The following is a 19215-nucleotide window of genomic DNA, read 5'->3' on the forward strand; positions in this document are numbered from 1 at the left end:
GCAAACATACTTATTTTTGTTACTTTTGGGGTGGACAGAAAACCACGAAAAACCTACCTGCAAAATTTATTTTTAACCCTATATAACGCAATTCTGTTTTTGAAACTGTAAATTGTTAAATGCAATTATGTTCACTTGAAAGAATCTGCAAAAAGTTAGCAACAGTGAAAATTAATATGTTTACAGTATTGTAATAATTCTGTTGTAGATGCACTAACCTATGCTTTGTTTCCACTTACAAAGTTATTCAGGACTAAGTTATGTTACCATTGTTGCTATCATCCAGCCATATATATCACACCTGTGAATGCTCTAGAATCAAGATCCTGTAATGAACTTTATTCAAGTATGGTTCATACTAGAAAAATCTAGAACCCTGTTGGTTTTCATGGTCAAGGTCAAAAGTTGAGGTCACAAGGTCAAATTTTTACAATGTGAAAGATTGCCATGTTCATGCTGCCCTTTTTATCACAAATTATCGTTTATAAAAGGTTTATATAATTATTTCTGTATGATAGATCAAAGGAGAATGAAAGAGATCAGGATATACCTGACCAAACTTCGACTTAATCCTGAGAAGATAGATAAACCTAAAAAGGAGGTATGTAGACATTGTATTTAATGTATACCTATTAATTGGACTTTCAGAGAGGCAAGTTCAGATATTAAAAATGGGAGGGGGGTGCATTAAGAAATTTTTCAACAAATAGGGTGGTTCCCGCCACCAGAACAATCATCCTGGATCCATCACTGACTTTTATACTGTTGAGGGAACATCTGTATGAAAATATAACATTTTTTAAAATTTCAAGTAGAGAAAGTCTGTATATTGTCATTTCCATAGGGAGTATTGAAACTTGTGCATTGCTTTTTTAACAATTAGATACTGTAGGTTTTATTGTGATCTTTTAATCCATTTTAATTATGAAAATGCACTCAAATGTTTTAATGTTTCATGTATCACATTTATCTGTATCAAAGGGATTAAAACATCCACCATGCTATGTCAACAATATCTGCCTTTTTCAGTTTTTAGGTGGGCAGTTCTGTAAGATAGAGTCCCAGTGGAGAGCTAACAACTTACAAAATGTCAGTAAAGGAGGAATTGGAACTTTTAGGTAGGTTTAGAAATATACTGTGATCAACTAGTGGGAAAGAATGTACAAAAATATAGTTATTGCATTGTACCCCAGCCCGTAGTGATGTATTTGTAGTATATATGTCTTGTAATAAGGATGGTTTCATAGTGGAAACTTGAAGTTGTTAGATGGCTAGAAATATGATACATTGTATTGTGTTATTGCCTGAATATTGGGGAGTGTTATCCCATGTATTCCAGCAAGTAGTGATATACATGTAGTTTGTACGCCTTGTAATAAAGATAAACTTTTAGTTGAAAATTTTTGCTTGTACAAGTAGAAGGCTAGAAATGATGGTATTGGCTTATTGCCTGAATATTTGGGAATATAATCCTATATAGTATTTGATATTGCATGACCAAGCAAGTGCAATATTTGTACTACGGGGATGTGATATTCGTAACATTCATGCAGTGAATCTTTTATTGTATAGCTAAGCTTAAAAATGTCTTGACAGTGCTTTTTGTTGTCAGTGACAATATGAATTTGAAGCATTATTTGAACCAGTGCAGGGTTGCTTTTTGTGATAAATAGTACTGAGTTATGATAATTTTTTTACATTGACAGTTAGGTGTGTCATTCAGATCTCATACAACATTTTACTTCTCAATGATAATAGATATTTTGATTGGTATTTACTTAAAATCAATTTTCTAGTTATCATAATTAAAAAATAAGCTGTCTACTAGGACAATAGATTATACCCATTTCCTATGCATTTTGTTGGGAAAGGCAATTCTGTCCATCTGTCAAAGATTTTTTCTTCCATATTAGATACAACTTGTTTGACAAAATATTCTGTATCCATTGTCCATACTCATATTTGTTTGTCTGTCTGTCTGTCTGTCTGTTACTCTTTTGGTTCCTGTAGACAATAAATGAACGACTCAACCATTTTTTCTTCTTCAAAATTAAACATTCATAATACAGGGTGATGCTTAACTATGATGTATATTGTATTTACCTTTCAGGAGTTATGGTCCTTTTTCACATTGAAATTTTGAATTTGAGAGTACCTACGATCACCAATTTAATTTTTCTGCTTTTTTGTTAGTATATCACTTTAGTCATGATGATTTGAACACTGTGTACTATTTTCAGATCCAAACTTCCTGTTTCATGAATATTTTTAGATTTAAATGAGAATAACCTATAAGTATCATTCTAAATTTAAAAAAACTATTACAAACAATACAAAAAAAAACACTTTAGTTGGTAGTTCACATATATGGTATATATCTATATGAATGAAATGTACTTGCTTCATGTAGGGGTAGACCAAATGTTGGTGGCATGCGCCGGGAAAAATCTCACATGTATTGATGTCGTGTTCAGGTTTGATTTATTATGTATTAGCATGCACAATATCACTTGCATGTAGCTTTGTGGTGTAAATATAATCTCTAAGACTGCCATCCCTTCCTCCTAATATTTCTTTAAGTGAAACTTTCAGAAGATGATATTGGTTATAAGTTGATGATTAGCAAATTCTTACTTGGAATGATTCTGGAGTATGGGTTTGGCCTGTAATTTCTCTTTAATATTTCCTGGGAAAAGGCTATTAGAAATTATTTTATATTTCTTTAAGGTTTGTTAAACCTACACTCATTAGAATTCCTCAGCAGAATGGTTTCTGATATCAATGTAGTTAATTATAGTTTATAACCCTTTCATTTAATTTTCTTATGGTATTTAATGGAATCTGTGCATCCATCTCTATACCTTGTAAGCCCTATTGTATCAACATTTCTCAATGAAGTTTCAAATTCATATGAAAAATCGCCACTCTATATGTAACAAGGTCAAAGGTATTGGATTTTCTTTTCTTTTATATTTTAAACTTTGTCTTAATTTAAATTAATCTGTGTCAAATTTTGTATTGATATTTTCCTCACTTCTTGATAGATTTAAAAGGCTTTGTTCTAATATTTGTTTTTCTTTGACATTTTATGCATCTGTTTCAGAAAGTCATCAATTAAACTCAAAGAGCATGTACCTTTGTTTCTTATTTTCTAATATTTACTAAGTTTGAAGGCTTATTGTTTCAAGGTATACATCTACGACAGGTTTCATATGTAACAGTACTTCATTCCCACACACTTCTGTATTTTTCATGACTTTGTCAACTTTCACATATATATGAATGCACTTTAAACTTGCCTTCTTGCCAAGCATGCAATTTTATACAGAGATGATTTTTATAAAAAGTATCAAAAGAATTACTTCTATGACTGTCAAATCATCTTCATATTGTAGTTTTAGAATTTGAATAAAATCAAGGATTTTTTAAAAATGTGATTCATTTGTGGATTCATTGATAAAATATTTTAAACAGAATTTAGCTTTCATGGAGACACTTTGTCTTTGTTTGGTTTAGTGCACTGGAGTAGCTTTATCTAAATTACAATACTTTGTTTTGTCACAATTTTGAGTATGAAGAAATGATAAATAATAAATTTTCTGGATTTTTATATGAAATGTGTTTTTTAATTTTCAGATTTTATTATAATAATATTTTACAAACAACCTTAGCAATGTATCAAATTTACATGAAAAAAATGTTTTTGCTAAATTAATGAATATTTAGTAACGAGAATCTAAGGATATATTTAATATGTGCAGGGATAAAAATTCATGGTCTAGACTTCCTAATTTTTACCTCTGTATATGTCTTATGGCATTATATATGTCTATAAACATATTTTAATGTCTGACTATAATAGGCAATTTCAGGGCAGAGCTCGATATTAACTTGTAGCCATGGGAAGTTTTTAGTATATTTGTTCCTCATAATACTTATACACACACTTTCTAATCTAGAATACTAGATTTGTCTCCCTTTGTTGGTTGATGTGTTCTTCTTACTTTTATGTTATTTACTACAACTATCTTGAATGAAGTAAAGCTCCTAAGAATTGGAGGTACTAGTCTATACTTGTTAGAGGCTACAGATGAGAAAATATCTTTAAGGTAAATCCTGGTAGAACATGTTTGGGGGGTCATGACTCTGCTATGAATGATTCATATGATTAGTGATTACTTTCTTTGTTTCCTGATTTCATGTTCTTGGATTTTGATGTATTTGTATTGTCCCATTGTTCATGCTTCAGTATTTTTTTGCAGATATTTGGCCTAAGTAACAATGGCAGATGTGGTTAGCTTTCCTTCTTAAGGAGGTAGACCTAGAGTGAGGGACATAACTCTTGGAATCAATGATATGTTTGTATCATATCCAATATCACCAAAGCGTAGTGAGCTTTCATTTAAAACAGAATGAAATCAGTCCATGTTACTTTGATGCTTACATGAGGTTGATGTAAGATGCCGAAAACGAACATTCCAATGATTTGTTAAGGTTGTGTCCCTTACTCTAGGTGTACCTCAATAACCAATCAAATCTAATGTGTTGTAATTGCACCATTTGCACAAAATCTTTTTTATTCCATCTTAGGTAATTTACAATGTCACCTTTGTTTAATTGTTTATCTGTGTGTGTTGTATGTTTCATTACATGTAGTGATGTATCTTATCTTTTAATATTATTTAAAAAAATATTGTACACATGTTAAATTTGACATTAAATGCATGTCATAGGGAATTAGTAGAAAAAATGTTATTTAGGTATGCATAAACCTTTGATGACATTACCAAAAGCCAGGTAAAGATTTATATCGATGTAGCAAGTGCTGTTTAAAATGAATTACAAACTGATGATAATTATTGGAATACTTCAATACCCCAAATATTTGCCAGAAAATTAAAGACAATTACTATAGTATCATAAATTGCATTTGTAAATGTGAACTTTTTAGATATAGCTAAAAGAATTCAAAAAATTTTGATAATTATCAATATTTTGAAAACAGTTTATTTATAACACCACTAAACATGTGAGTGGAATATTGGAATCACTTTTTTCCACTTATCTGTCATTGTGTCTGTCTGCCAGAATTCTGTTGCAATTATCTCTGCTGGCCATTGATGGATTAATTTCAAATTGGATATGCAGCTTTATATAATTAGGCAAATATGCTGTACGATGTCCACTTCCTGTTTTGTGGGACTTGGCAGTTTTTTACAACGTAGAATACAGCTTCATGTTTGGCACAGTGATATGAATCAGAACATTGTTCTTTGAATTGATTACATTGTGTCACTTAATTTGTTAAAAGTAATCATCTCAGTAAGGACATTCTTTAAGTTCATACAAGTACATTGTATTGTACAAGAAGTCTCTATGACCAAGCACACACACACACACACACACACACACACACACAAAACTTGCACAACTGGAATAAGATGTATGCCATTATCATCACAGATAAGATATATAATTTAACTCCATGAACCCACTTCTTAACATTATGTCTTGTAGCAAAGATATTTTTTTTATATTCTGAATATTCAATTCCTAGATATAAATTTCAATAACTCCAATGCAAATTTTTGCTACTATAATTCTAGTGGCATTTTACTACTTGTAGCATATTTTTAATTTCATTATTTGCTATGTAACTACTAAATATGGCAGTTGTATTGAATATGCATGTATTGAACATTATAGGTAAACATAGCATCAGCAATACATCTATTTCAAATTTTACAACAATAATTGGATTGAAAAAAATAATAGAATTACCAAGTGTCTTATATAGAAAAGCATATGGCAAACAACTTTCAACAATTTGCAGTATATATTTTGGTGATTTATATATTCATTTTTCTTATCTTCAGAGCAAAGCCAATGAGGTTTTCTACAATGAGGTCATCTATATCCTGACAATCTCTGGGTCCTAGTCCAGTTAGTGGTGTTTTACCAGAACCAGTTCTTGGAATTCTTGCCACATGATTTGTCATACATTTCATGAAATTGTAATGCATTATTGAATAAAGTAAAGGAATAGTTTTAATGTGGCAAGATATATATATATGTGTGTATGGTACTTAAACCAAACTTATCTGTAATATGCATGCATCTTTTCAGCTTAAAAGGTAGACCTAGGGTAAGGGACATAACTCTTGAAATCAGTGATATGTTTGTATCATATTCAATTTCACCAAAACCTCATAAGCTTTCGTTTGAAGCAAAATAAAATCAACCTTAGTTACTTAGATGCTTACTGAATACAAATGTTTCAGTGATTTTTAAGAGTTGTGTCCCTTACCCTAGGTGTACCTCCTTAATTGATCATTTCTACACCAGTTCTGCAAATTAGGTACAAATGATACTTTTTAATCTTTTTTTTGAAAATAATAGTGATTTTCATAATTGCAAGAACAATTTTATTGGTTACTTTGTTATACATTGATTTTTTATGGGATTTAAAAATTTTAGTTTTATGTTTAACATTGTTTTTATACCTTATAAACTGCATGATGGTATTTAAAGAGCTGATTTTACTTGAAATGTTAAGAGCATTCTTTCTAGCTATTGGAATTTATAAATTGCAAGTTTTAATGGTAATGCACCTTTTTGAAATAGTATGTTAGTGACTGATTAGTATTGCCTCTAAAGAAATTTCAATATTTTAGTACTTCTCTGTCTAACGATCAGGAAAAATGTGCATAAGGTGTGGCACATGAAAAAAATGCAGAAATTTTATTGTTTTGTCCATGTATTTATACCTCATATTCTCTAAAAATAACTATCATGAAAGTATAAAGTTTCCCTTTTTAAGATATTGAAAGTTCAAATTGAGTTGAAATGCACTATGGAAAAATGGTGGGAAAATTTTCCTACACATTTCCCTTATGTAAATAGTAAGAAATATCTATATCATAGAAGCTTCATGATTAATTTAAAAAAGTTTTTTTGTTGTTTTATAGACCTATTGAATATATTTGAGGCCAAAAAAGACCAAATTGAGTAAAATGATATGCATCCATTGCCCGATTCTTACACAGAACGGTACTTAATATTTATTCAATTTTAGTACTTATTTGTTCAATATATCCATATATACTTAATTCTTTGTAAAAAAAAATCCATTTTAAAACATATACCAATTTGCATTTAAATCATCTTTATTAAATTGTTTTTTATGTATCTTGATACATGTATGCTATTAATTTTACTCATTTTCATATCAGTGTTAAGAATGTTCTGCATTTATTTGTTCTGCATGTAATTGACGTATTTCCTTTGTCTATAGTCACATACAACAATAAATAGAAACTAAATTAAATCATTGTTGCCAATCACTCATATCATTTCGGTAGGTTGCAAAGGCCTTCCTCTAATATTAGTTGCTTTTGACACTCAACATTTTACTCCTATTTTTTTTAATGTATCTCATTTTTCTTTGACTGGCTGTTAAAATTTTAAATATATATATGATTTAAAAAATTGATATTTATTTATGATTTTTTAATCAAGCCTTCTTCATTTTTATCAAAATCACATTATAATCATCTTTTGAAGGGTTAAATATTGAATTTAGTCATGTGTTTTATTCAGTCACATTTAGATTTGCATTTATTTGACCTTTGCCAATGAGAATGATTCTATATCATGATGTTCTGGAACTTTATGGTATTTGATGAAGGACATGAAAGGAAATCGAGGGTTCATTCATTCAACATTTTTTGTGAATTTTTAATGATCTATAAGGAACATTTAATTGGTGGAAGGTGAATAAATATTCCATTGGTGGAAGGTGAATAAACATCCCATTGGTGGAAGGTGTATAAACATTCCATTGGTGGAAGGTGGATAAACATTGTTTTGGTGGGAGGCAAAAAAACAGTCCATTGGTGGAAGGTGAATAAACATCCCATTGGAGGAAGGTGGATAAACATTGTTTTGGTGGGAGGCAAAAAAAACATTCCATTGGTGGAAGGTGAATAAACATATCATTCAATAGATTGAAGGGGAACAATCATTCCATTGGTGGAAGGTGAATTTTTGTTTGAGTGACAGCTGTGATAGATTTTTGTAATGGTATATTACATGATTTTAATCTAACAAAAATCAAATTTTACTTTAAAAGTTGGTGTTCTATTTATTGCTATATTCTTTATCCTTTTATAACTCTTTTGTTAAATCTTTTGACACTTCAATAAAGTTATAAAATGTTGTTTGTTTTGTTGTTTCATATTCCATCTCTTAATAAAAACTTGAAATCAAAAGAAATGAGATGAATAATGTTTCAAGCATCAAGGGCTTTGTTGAAAATAGTAGTACATGTAGAAACGAAGAGGAAAATCAGGAATACCAAAATTAAGACAGGAAGTATGAAATGAAGAACACAAAAGAACTAAAAACAAGGCAAACCAGGGGTGTACTCAGGTGCTTCAGAAGTGTAGACATTTCCTGTTTCTTGCAAGTCACAAGTTTTGTTGTTAGTTGAAAGTTAAGTCCATTGAAAAGAAAATACATCAATGACAGATGGAGGTCACTGGCCATAATTGATAAGGACATTGCATTGGTGAAACTGCAGAACTTTTGACATGTCAACTTCAAACAGCACATCCTGTCCCAGAAGTTTTGTTAAGCACAATTTTTGAAAAGTGTAGTTAATTGTCTATATCAATGATCTTGAATTAGCCAAATTCAAAATGCTTTTCGTTTTTGATTTACTTAGTAATCAAATTCATCTAACAGCTGGAGGTAACTCATCATATTTGATACAGAGACTCCTTATCTGTCAGAAATTATTAATCAGAATTAAAATATTCTTTCATACTTGAAATAAAGTTAAAATGCAAATCAAGCCAAGAAAACTGTAACAAAACCAACAAATATTGACTATAAGCCACAACTCACAGATAACTGTAAATAAATATGCAACTCCGGCCACCATCAAAATGGGAATATTGACCAGGTGCAACAACATAGTATCTGTTCTCTGTGAACTATTTTGTTTTAAAATCAAGACCAATTTACTTTGTATCGTTATCAGTCAAAAGGAACTCAAGATTGTCTTCAATATTTTTATTTTTTTATCTCTTGTAAAAATTCAACCAAAATATACATTATAAAACAAAAGTTTAGAACCTGGCACTGATAGCTGGTATAGATTTCTAAAGACGAAGGACTAATATAATCATTACATGTATTGAAATGACTGTAGTTGTATAGACAGTTAGAGAATGAAACTTTTCTAGGGTTTAAAATGTACCATAATATATTGAAGAACTTATATCATCAAAATTAAAAAATTGTATAAGATTTGGAAACTTAGTAACAAATAAATAACAATTTATCCTCATACAAAAACTAACATACTTTCATACTGTGAAAATAAGTCCACTCAGTCACATTCAAACAAATATACATCATGCAGAAAATCATTGTTATCTGCATCAATACTGGACAGAATAAGACATGATTAAATGTAAGGGAAATCAGGAAATGCTTTCATATACCGGTAAGAACATTTGACAAAAAAACATTTTTCTGGAAAGCTATTTTAAGGTTTCATTTCCAATTAAATGCATTTCCTTTATCTAATTCTTGACTTTACATTCATGTTTCTTTATAAATACAAAGGTATAAGAACCATCAAGCAGTTTATAGAGCCTGAACACCCAAAATCGACAAGGGAGATAACTCAGAGTTTGTAAATTGCAAAAGTAGTCAAGAAGAGGCTCAATCACAAAAACAGTAAGAATATTTCTTATATCTGTTCCACCACTAACTTGATGAGGGTGCAACGAAGGAAGTCTGTGAGATTTCCCCTCGACGGATTTCATTTGTGATTGATACTAAATCCATAATGCATATCTGGATCTGCAAAAACAATGCCATTGACATTTCAAAGCCTAAATCATAATCATATTGGTGTTAGACTGCGTACACAGGAAATTTGTTGAGGTTATATAGGGGAGATAACTCTAGGAAGATGACGGCACATAGGCAGATGACACAAAAGTATCGGATCTTTTCAGTTCAGAAACAATGTCCTTCAGATCAACCAAAAACATCTGAATCTGAAATAAAAGAATAATAAGAATGCATAAAAAACAGTGATAAATACTGCTACATAGAATTTTATACAAACACAAAAAATAATTCTATAAGAAAATATGTGAAATATGTGGTATTTCTTTAGGTTGAATTAGAACACATTCTTGTTGTTAAAATAGGTTGTATGTTAGTACAGATTCAAAGATTGGTTTTTGTACAGAGGAATGGTACATTGGTAGAAAATTGAATCAAAAGTAGCATATTTTCACATTATGACTTTTTTTCTGTAAACGAAAATAAAATGAAAATGAAATAAACACAAACTGTTGTCAACATCTTCTGTGTCATAGGAATGTTTAAATGGAGGGGGAAAAACTTTACTTTTTTTATTTGAAAAGTTTCCTGTAGATTTAATAACCATAAAGTTTCAAAAAGGTCAAACAAATTATACTGAATGTTCTAATTTTATCTTGTGTGATTTGATGTAATGGGAGATAACTCTATATTGAACTGAAATTAACAAGTGCAGCTCAAAAAGAAAAAAAAAGAAACATATTCATACACAATAAACTGTGCAAGAATGTTATAATGTTGACATTAATTTTAAAGTAAAGGATATTCATAGAGTTGAAAACAATTCATTGTGATTAAATTTTTCCTAAGAATTTTCCTAAAGATATAAAAGTCTTTGAAATTCTCATAAAAAAAATATCTGTAAGTCCACAGTATTGATAAAGTTTTGCAATGAACTTACACAGTTCTCTTTGAATATTTTCAATGCTTATAGTCAATACTGTCTTCTTATAAACTTTTCATTTTATTTTTTTAAATTATGCACATTTTGCAGTCTTTATACACACCACTGAGAATTTAAAAAAAGAAGATAAAAAGTTCATTGGCATAAGAAATGTTATTATGTACATATATATACCATACCAAATCTTAGCACTTTCTGCAGTTGATATGATTCTTAAAATACAATGTAAAAATTCTGCTATATTGCATTATATATGTATCTATAAATGTCTTAGAAAATTTCTACAAGTAAATGTAATGGAGCAATTTATCAATAGCTCTCACCTTTTGTGTCAGGGTAGTTCAGGAACTTGTGGTGCCTCAGCTTGGTAAAAGGGGGTGTTATGCTATTAGAAAGCTAGGCTAATACACAAGCTATGGTGCAATCTATGGTGTGTCACACATGCTTCATTGACACATTATAAAGGTCACAACACGTCAAAAAGTCAGCTACAGTGCCTTTGTGGCTTTAAAATTGTGAACTTACTAGACGTTATTCAAACCTTGCACTTGTTACAGTTTAATTTTCATACTTTGTTAAGTTCCAATCTCAAAGTTTTAGCCTACAATATCTTTTTTAAGTTCATAAAAAAATATTTACAAGTTATATACACGTCCAAGTGTATAAAAGCATCTATCATGAGAACAGTTTTATTTTTTTTCAAATTCATTTAATTAAAAATCAATTTTTTCCCTTTTCGATCATTTTTTTATCTAGTACTGTATTCCAAAAAGTGTTTTCAGGGCATTAAACTCAGTGCATACAAACCCAGAAAGCTTTGTCAGAATGTTACCCCTTATGCATACCAAAATTAAACTTCTTCACACCAAACAAAACCTTACTTAACAGTAAAACAATGAATTGCTTGCTGGACAGCTGGTCAGACATATTGAAATTATTTACCAGTCAGAATCAGAAAATTAATTTCCTGCCCCCAGGCACACTTCCTAAACACTGATGTTCAATTTCAGAAAATAACAAGTAGGGGCAAGGTAACACAATAAAAATGTTTTGTAATTCTCTTGCAAATATTTAAAAGGTAAAATGCCAGAATCCTTATCAATGACTTATTATAGATCAACAGAATGCTCGGAAACTCTATTCCATATATAGTATACATATCTGAAGATCTGACATCAGTATTCAATAAAAACTTAATGTTAAGTACTTCTCTGTCTAAGAATCAGGCAAAATGTGTATAAGGTGTGGCACATGAAGAAAAAAATACAGAGATTTTATTGCATTATCCAAGTATTTATACCTCATAACCTCAAGAAATATCTCTAAAATTGTTTGTAAAGTTTGCCTTTTTAAGATATAGATAGGTCAAATTTAGTTGAATTGCACAATGGAAAAATGGCAGGAAAATTTTCCCTTAACTTTTCCTTATACAAGCAGTCAAAAAATATCTATGCCACCAATGCTTCAGAATAAATTTAAATAGCTTATAAGTTGTTTTCTATATGTATATTAATTTGTTTGAGGCAGAAACGACCAAATTGAGAAAAATGATGTGCCACTCATTGCCTGATTCTTACACAGAATGGTACTTAAGTAATAAATGAGTAATAGTTAGAGAAAAGGGTTCAAATAAACAGTCGTCTTAGAAAAAGGCCATTCCATTTTGAAAACATGTCCTCTTGATGGTTTCTTGCTGTTATTTTTGCATTTATTCTCTTAGTATGATTACAATCTAACTTCCTTATGATTTCTGAAGTAAATTTGAACCCCTGCAAAGTTTAAACATAAGGTAGATTATATGGGAAGTGTAAGGCTTGTGGAAAGGCATGCAATATAAACATGCAGTGGGGGTTCACACATATTGTTCTGTATATGATGCTCATTGCAAGAGAAAAAAGTTCACATTTTTTTTCAATACAATATTCAGACTTTGTGTCAATTACTCAAAATTACAATTTTGTGTACACAATGAATAACAAGAGATTTATTTTGCCATAATACATTTTTTTCATGATTTATACACCTAGATCCCAGTGGTTTTGAAGCATTAAGAATTAATAGAATAAAAATCTAATAAACAATACTTGGTGTAAAAAAATTTTAATTTGATTTGATTCTGAGTTTTGATTGAAATAAGCATCAATACAATAAAATCAAGCAACAAAAAATAAATCAATGGAAATCTGGTGTCAACCAACTGAAAAACTGAAGAATACATCATATTAGTGAACTGATATAATTGACAATGTGCTACATCAGTTTGGAGAAAAAAGGTTAGACAACTCTGTATTCATGTTCCTATCGTCATTGTTATAGTAAAATTTGAGTCAGAATTCATATGTGTACTATATGTATTTCATGATCATGTGTTTTTTTTTTTTAAATAGACTGTTGTTTCAGTTAAGATATAAAGAGATAGACCTAAGGTAAGGGACATAACTCTTGAAATCAGTGACGTGTTAATATCATATTCAATTTCAACAAAGTCTATCAAGCTTTCATTTGAAACAGAATGAAATCAGTCCAAATTACTTTGATGCTGTGGAATACAAAAGTTCCAATTATTTGTAAGAGTTATTTCCCTTACCCTAGGCCTACCTCCTTAATTAACAGTAAATCTTAATAATGTTCACCCTTCATATAATGAGTGGTTTTCTTAAATTATCATTACACAAATAAAGGATTTTGTAATAATCTATCAATTCTGCTTTCAAGTGAAAAGAAAAATTTCATTTTCATTTTACAACAATTCAAGTCTTTTTTAGAGTAGCAAACTTCTGTAAATTTCACCAGTAATTTTCTAGCTTATCCTTGTAACCCATAACATGGCCTAGCCTACGGCACACACCAGGTCCATTCTGTATAATTTTACCTGAGCTAACTGTTCATGTGTATCCTCTTCCTCAGAGAATTGTTTCTGATGCCTCTTTACTAACTGGTATAAATTTCTAGCAGCCCTGTTTAAAAGAATTTATGAAATAATTATTAGTTAAAATTGATAATAGTATTTCAAAAACAAACTGAGGTAATGTACAATAAGATTTTGTATTAAAAACCTAAAATTTTAAGACAGAAACTACAATAATTGGAATTGGAGTCACTGCAAAGGAATATAACCAATTTATTTAAATAATTAATTGGAAACCCTAAATGCACTCCAAATTAGCTTACAAAAAATGTTAACACTTTTTGCAAAGTTATCAATACTCAATCCAACTTACATTTTTATTCTACCCAGTGTAAGTGTTTTAGTGGCAGCTGTGTTTTTAATATGTGTCCAGGCTGACTCCCACTTAACTGCTTCACTCTGGGCTGTATCTAGCTGAGTCTGTAATCCTGACAATTGGTTATTGCATGATAATATTTCATTATCTTTCTCCTGCAAAAATGAAATCAACATTTAGATTTAACTTAAATAAATTTAGAACAATTAACTATCAAAGAAATAAGTATGAATATTGAAGCCTTGGACAATACATATGGTAAAATTTTAAAAGCATTCAAAAGCAGATCTGCTTTATAAGAAAAAACATCATAGATTTTAATCCTTCATTGATGGTATAAACTTGCTTTTTTAAATTTTATAGTTTAAATAACACTTGACAATATACCTAGTGGCTTTGTCTGAAATGGTTTTCAGGGCATCATTTTGATAAACCATTGATTATTTGTTATCAATGAACAGAACTTAATATCTGCGACCTTACTTCATTTAAATAAAATCAGTTGTATAAATTAGAAGAAAATTGATTATATTGATAACATTCTACAGGTATCTAAGATACTGATGTTCTTCAGTCGGTCTGAGTGATTAGGGAAAAAAATTGGCATTAATTACAAGCAGAAACTGTATAAAACCTAAATTGACATATTCTTGTTAATGTTCAACTTCCATACTGTAGCACAGTAAATTCACAAATATTTAAATACTTGCAAAAACTATAAAAGGATTCTAATCACAGTAACTAATACTCACAATATGAAAGTATGTACATATAAGTTGATATTTTTTTTCTCAACTCATAATTTTGTAAACAAATACAAGACAGCAATATTAAATTTACTAAAATGAAATTACATTGAATTTGAAGTGTGTGTCTCATACTTACTTCAATATACTTCAGTAAATTTTGTCTTTCTTTCTCGATCACTTCCTGGTTTTTCTGGTCTTGTTCTAATAAATCCTATAACAGATCATAATACAGTCATTTACATTGATGTTGCAATGTTATTCAAGGTGTAACATAATTGACAAATTATTAATGTTCATACATGAAAAAAAATCAATCAGGACAGTTATGATATGCACTTTTATGGAGGTTACAGTTACCAGTACTAAAATATCTTCGTTGACTTACTCAGTAAGTAATTCTGAAAAAGAAATGTACAAATTTATCTTCCCATACTTAACTTGATTTCATTTATTGGAAATTATATATTTACTTCAAACATTACCATAAGTGAGATATGTAATTCTTAAATGAACCATTGAAAGAGTAATCAAGGAACCAAGTATCTGAGCAGTAATCAAAATAGTATACTCTAAAGAATAGACAGGGAAAATAGACACATAACAAAGAAAATAAAAAAAACCAAAATAACACATAAAAGAAACTTGGAGCATGAACCAAGTGCTCCAGTAGGGTAAGTAAGAAAATATTGAGTAGTTGCCTTATATAAATATATATGAAAATTACAAATTGTAGGCAATCACAAAGTAAAAACTAAAGATACAGAAATTTGCTTCAACATGTAATTAGTTCCCTATAATAGAACAGATCTACAACTTAGTATTACTTACAGTATGTGTGGCAGTTAATGTGTCATATCGAGCGATGATATCCCTCATTTCACCAAATTCTTCACCAGCTTCCAGTACTTTCTCCATGTATGTGTGATATATTTTGAATTTATCTAATTTTTCTTGTAATTTTGACTTGTCTTTCTCCAACTTTCCTTTTTCTACTCTAAGTCTGTAATAGGGCATTTACAATTGGACCATGTGAAAAAAAAGTAATTATATTATACAATTAACGACTGATATAAGTTGTTATCATTATTTATCAACCCAAGAAAATGTTATATTTACCAACCCATAGTCATTGATTGTTTCAATACATGAATCAATGTGCTTCTGAAACTAATTTCTAATTCTACTTTTAGGTTAAAACAATACTGTATTAAGTTCTTCACTGTGCAAGCAGAAAGAATTATTTTGTGTTTGAGCAAATCTGAACCACTGTCAAGATTTAACATGACTTGAAAGTTATTTTTAGACTAATCAGAAAACAAAAAAAATATTCATGTAATAACATTTTTCAGCATTAATTATAAACAAAAAGTGGTCTGACATAAATTACTTGATTAAATCAATCTATTTTGTCATATATCGAAATTTCTTCATAGTCTCATTTTTGGTATTGATCTGCACATATTTTCATTTAAAGAGGAGGATTAATGTAAGCCATTTGCTTGTGAGACTTTTACTGAGTGATAACCAACTATGTTTCCCGTACTGTGAAAAGAAACCCATTTGCAAGATATTTTTTTTTGTTTGAATGTGACTTCTTATGTTACTTGTTGTGGTTATAATTTTCATGGACTTTAAAAAGAATTTTGTACAACCACTTTCAATGGAAAATTGAACAAGAATAGTTGGTCAATTTTTATATCAATTGTTCCTCTTTTTATATCATTTACATTTTCAATAGTATTGATGTCAGTGGTATTAATATTACATACTTCTCTATTTCTTTGTCTTTCTGCCTTTTAGAATCCCTTTCTTCGTCAGCTTTCTTTAAGGCTCTTGCTTTTTTGGAATCATTTTCCTATGAAACATATAAAATAAATATATTTTAAACTGACTACACAGTTTCTTGTGCAAAAATGTTGAGTATCAATTTTTAAAATTTTTTTAGTATTAATACATAGTACAACTTTTAGTACAACTTGTACAAAAATGTATCTTCCTTGTCCTGGATTTTTTTTATAATTTGACACAGGTTTCAACAATAGGAAGAGTAAGGAGTAATCCTTTTCAACTATTTCTTACTTTCTTTCAGATTAAATTCCTTACTTTTAGAAAATGGTCAAACTTGAGAAGTTGTTCTTTCAAATCACATTCTTTTCTCTCTAGTTCTTCCCTTCTTTGTTGTAAACTTTCCATTTTCATTTGAAATTCCTGAAACACATAGAAAAAATACTTGAAACTTTAATATAACGAAAATGGATATAACAAATATGTCAAATATCTTTAATGTATAGAATAGTCGATTCATGAGAAAGTTGGACTTAACTGTACTACAAAATTATGGCTTACAGGGCATTTACGAAATTCAACACTAATTGTTTAGATATTAGAAACAGATGGGTGATTCTTTTATAATTACAACTATGTTATTTAAATCAAATATGTACTAATTAGTTTTTAAAAGGCAAACCTCTTTTTGGGCTAAAAGTGCCTGATCGACTTCTGCCATTTCTCTTCTTTTTTCTAAAAGCCTAGTTGCAGGTGTAAGATGGTCATCCTCCCGCTCAGGCATTTTGCTGAAAAGTAAATTTAAAGGTGATATAAATTGTACATATTTGATCTATTTATTTAAAATACTATAATATTTCACTTTCCATAAAATTTAAAACATAAGCTGAAGTTAGCTACTTTACTCAAGTCAGAGGACTGTAGCCAACTTTGATATTACTAAAATATAACATCTTAGGTAATAAGCCTAGATGTAAAAAACACATTTAAAAACAAGAATTATTCATTAAAAATACTGTAGTATTATTGCATAAGGTTTTCCATAAAGTTATTAGTCTGAGGCTAGCCATATTGGACTGAGGTTTAGCCAAAGTCCTCTATGACTAGTCAAAGACCAATAACTCAGCCAATATGGAAAACCTTACACAATTATACCTTAAATGACTAACTAGTCCAATACATCACATTGGCTAGGCAATTGTAATGTATTGGCAGTTTTGATCATATTTAGTCTAATATTCGAAAGTTAGTCAATAATGACTAATTATGTTTTATAAAATTATTTATTTCTTTGTTTTATAATTAATTATTATAAATGTTTAAGCAGAAATAGGCACATGGTTATGGCTCCTTTAAAACAAATAGCTAAGCCTTAGCAAAAAAATCATATATTTGGCCTAAACAGATACTAATTTTACTTACATAGAATTAATTCCAATTTATTATTTACTTAGATAACACAATTAATTTGAATATGCACTTTTCGATCATATTAAGGCCAGTTAACTGAAGTGATCAAGAAATTGCAATAACTGTAAATAAGAACAAACTATGTGAACTATTCAAGTTGTACATAATTTTAGATATATACAAATTTATTGAATTAGGCATTTAAGACACACATGTCTCTGTTTTTCATTATGCTTCCAAAACCAGCATAAGGGAGTTTCACGGTAAAAAGTCCAAAAAGATAAAAATATATACAAATACAAATGAACTATATGTACTATGGGCTAAAAATTTCTGAAAAATGGTGGAAAACAGTTTTTTGGTACATGAATTTTCTCAACATCACAATGAATAATGTGAAAAGTAAAACCAAGATTTCATTCAGATGAAGCAGCTCAAAGATTTATTTGAGGAGGTACTAATACCAACTCTAGCACATTCCAAGCAAGACTCATGCATGTTTTTTTTTTTATTTATGTTTAAAAAAAAAGCAATATTGAAATTTTTGTTTATGTAATAAATTACAAAAACAGGGGACCTGGGATTTTATATTGAATTAGATTTTTTTCACATAAGCCTGAAAATAACACAAATTGTTCAGCAGCAGCAGGAGTTATTTTTTTTTATTTGAAAACCTATGCTAAGTAACGGAGGGAATATTGAAACCTAACATTTGTTTTTCTTCATTTTTTTTAAAAATTCCAGTCTCCCTAATAATTGTGATCGCTGCCTTACAGTGTTTCGTATCAATTCTTTGGTACACTGCATATTATTTTTTTCAGTTTTAGTTAAAGATCTAAATTGGGAATAAATTAATAGCAGTGGGTCGTTTTGCAGCAACACTGTCATGCCACATTGGTCACAATCACTGAATATTTTAAGTATATTTTACATCAATATATCGTGAAACCTACACAACGAGGGTATCCTCGAAAGTCGTCTTGAAATATTCTTCTAAATCGACCGACATTTTGTTGCTTTATATGTCAATGCACTCTATAAAAATGTTTAAAAACACCTATCACACAATTCCTGGTCCAATTGTAGTTTAGCTGTCCGCCATTTATACACTTATTGATGTTGTCATAGGAACGACAAGAACATTTTCTCTTAGAATAATTACTTTTTATACAAATAGTTTTTGAGTATTTTTTGGGGAACAAAATTGCTAATTTCGTGAATTTAAATCATGAACATCTAA

The 19215-nt window shown here is 29.5% G+C and overlaps 2 protein-coding genes across 6 annotated transcripts in view; one reads left to right on the forward strand and one right to left on the reverse strand.

The window, feature by feature from the left end:
• The window catches only part of LOC148607826 (SANT and BTB domain regulator of class switch recombination-like), a 30340-nt gene extending 22122 nt beyond the window's left edge, over positions 1–8218 (forward strand). For 3 of the 4 annotated variants that reach the window (XM_088543492.1, XM_088543493.1, XM_088543494.1), the window contains 4 exons: positions 519–601; positions 1030–1118; positions 2411–2474; positions 5877–8218. In XM_088543492.1, the coding sequence (XP_088399618.1) occupies positions 519–601; positions 1030–1118; positions 2411–2462 (224 nt within the window). In that variant the 3' untranslated portion in view covers positions 2463–2474; positions 5877–8218. The remainder of the gene's footprint in view (positions 1–518; positions 602–1029; positions 1119–2410; positions 2475–5876) is intronic. The other variant, XM_088543495.1, reaches the window with a different exon arrangement.
• Positions 8219–9060: 842 nt separating this feature from the next.
• LOC148607827 (coiled-coil domain-containing protein 42 homolog) lies at positions 9061–19091 on the reverse strand. 2 transcript variants are annotated; one of them, XM_088543497.1, is made up of 9 exons: positions 18929–19091; positions 17248–17353; positions 16884–16988; positions 16550–16635; positions 15609–15780; positions 14917–14991; positions 14029–14186; positions 13680–13764; positions 9061–9873 (listed from the first exon to the last, which is right to left on the reverse strand). In XM_088543497.1, the coding sequence occupies exons 1-9, from the start codon at positions 18982–18984 to the stop codon at positions 9778–9780; spliced, it is 939 nt and encodes a 312-aa protein (XP_088399623.1). In that variant the 5' UTR covers positions 18985–19091; the 3' UTR covers positions 9061–9777. The 2 variants fall into 2 exon arrangements, with proteins under 2 accessions (XP_088399623.1, XP_088399622.1); XM_088543496.1 differs by having other exon boundaries at positions 9061–10073.
• Positions 19092–19215: the final 124 nt, after the last annotated feature.

The sequence above is a fragment of the Perna viridis genome, chromosome 9 (genome assembly GCF_037379345.1).
Source record: "Perna viridis isolate PV_CMFRI_1.1 ecotype Kerala chromosome 9, ASM3737934v1, whole genome shotgun sequence".
NCBI classification, from domain to species: domain Eukaryota; kingdom Metazoa; phylum Mollusca; class Bivalvia; order Mytilida; family Mytilidae; genus Perna; species Perna viridis.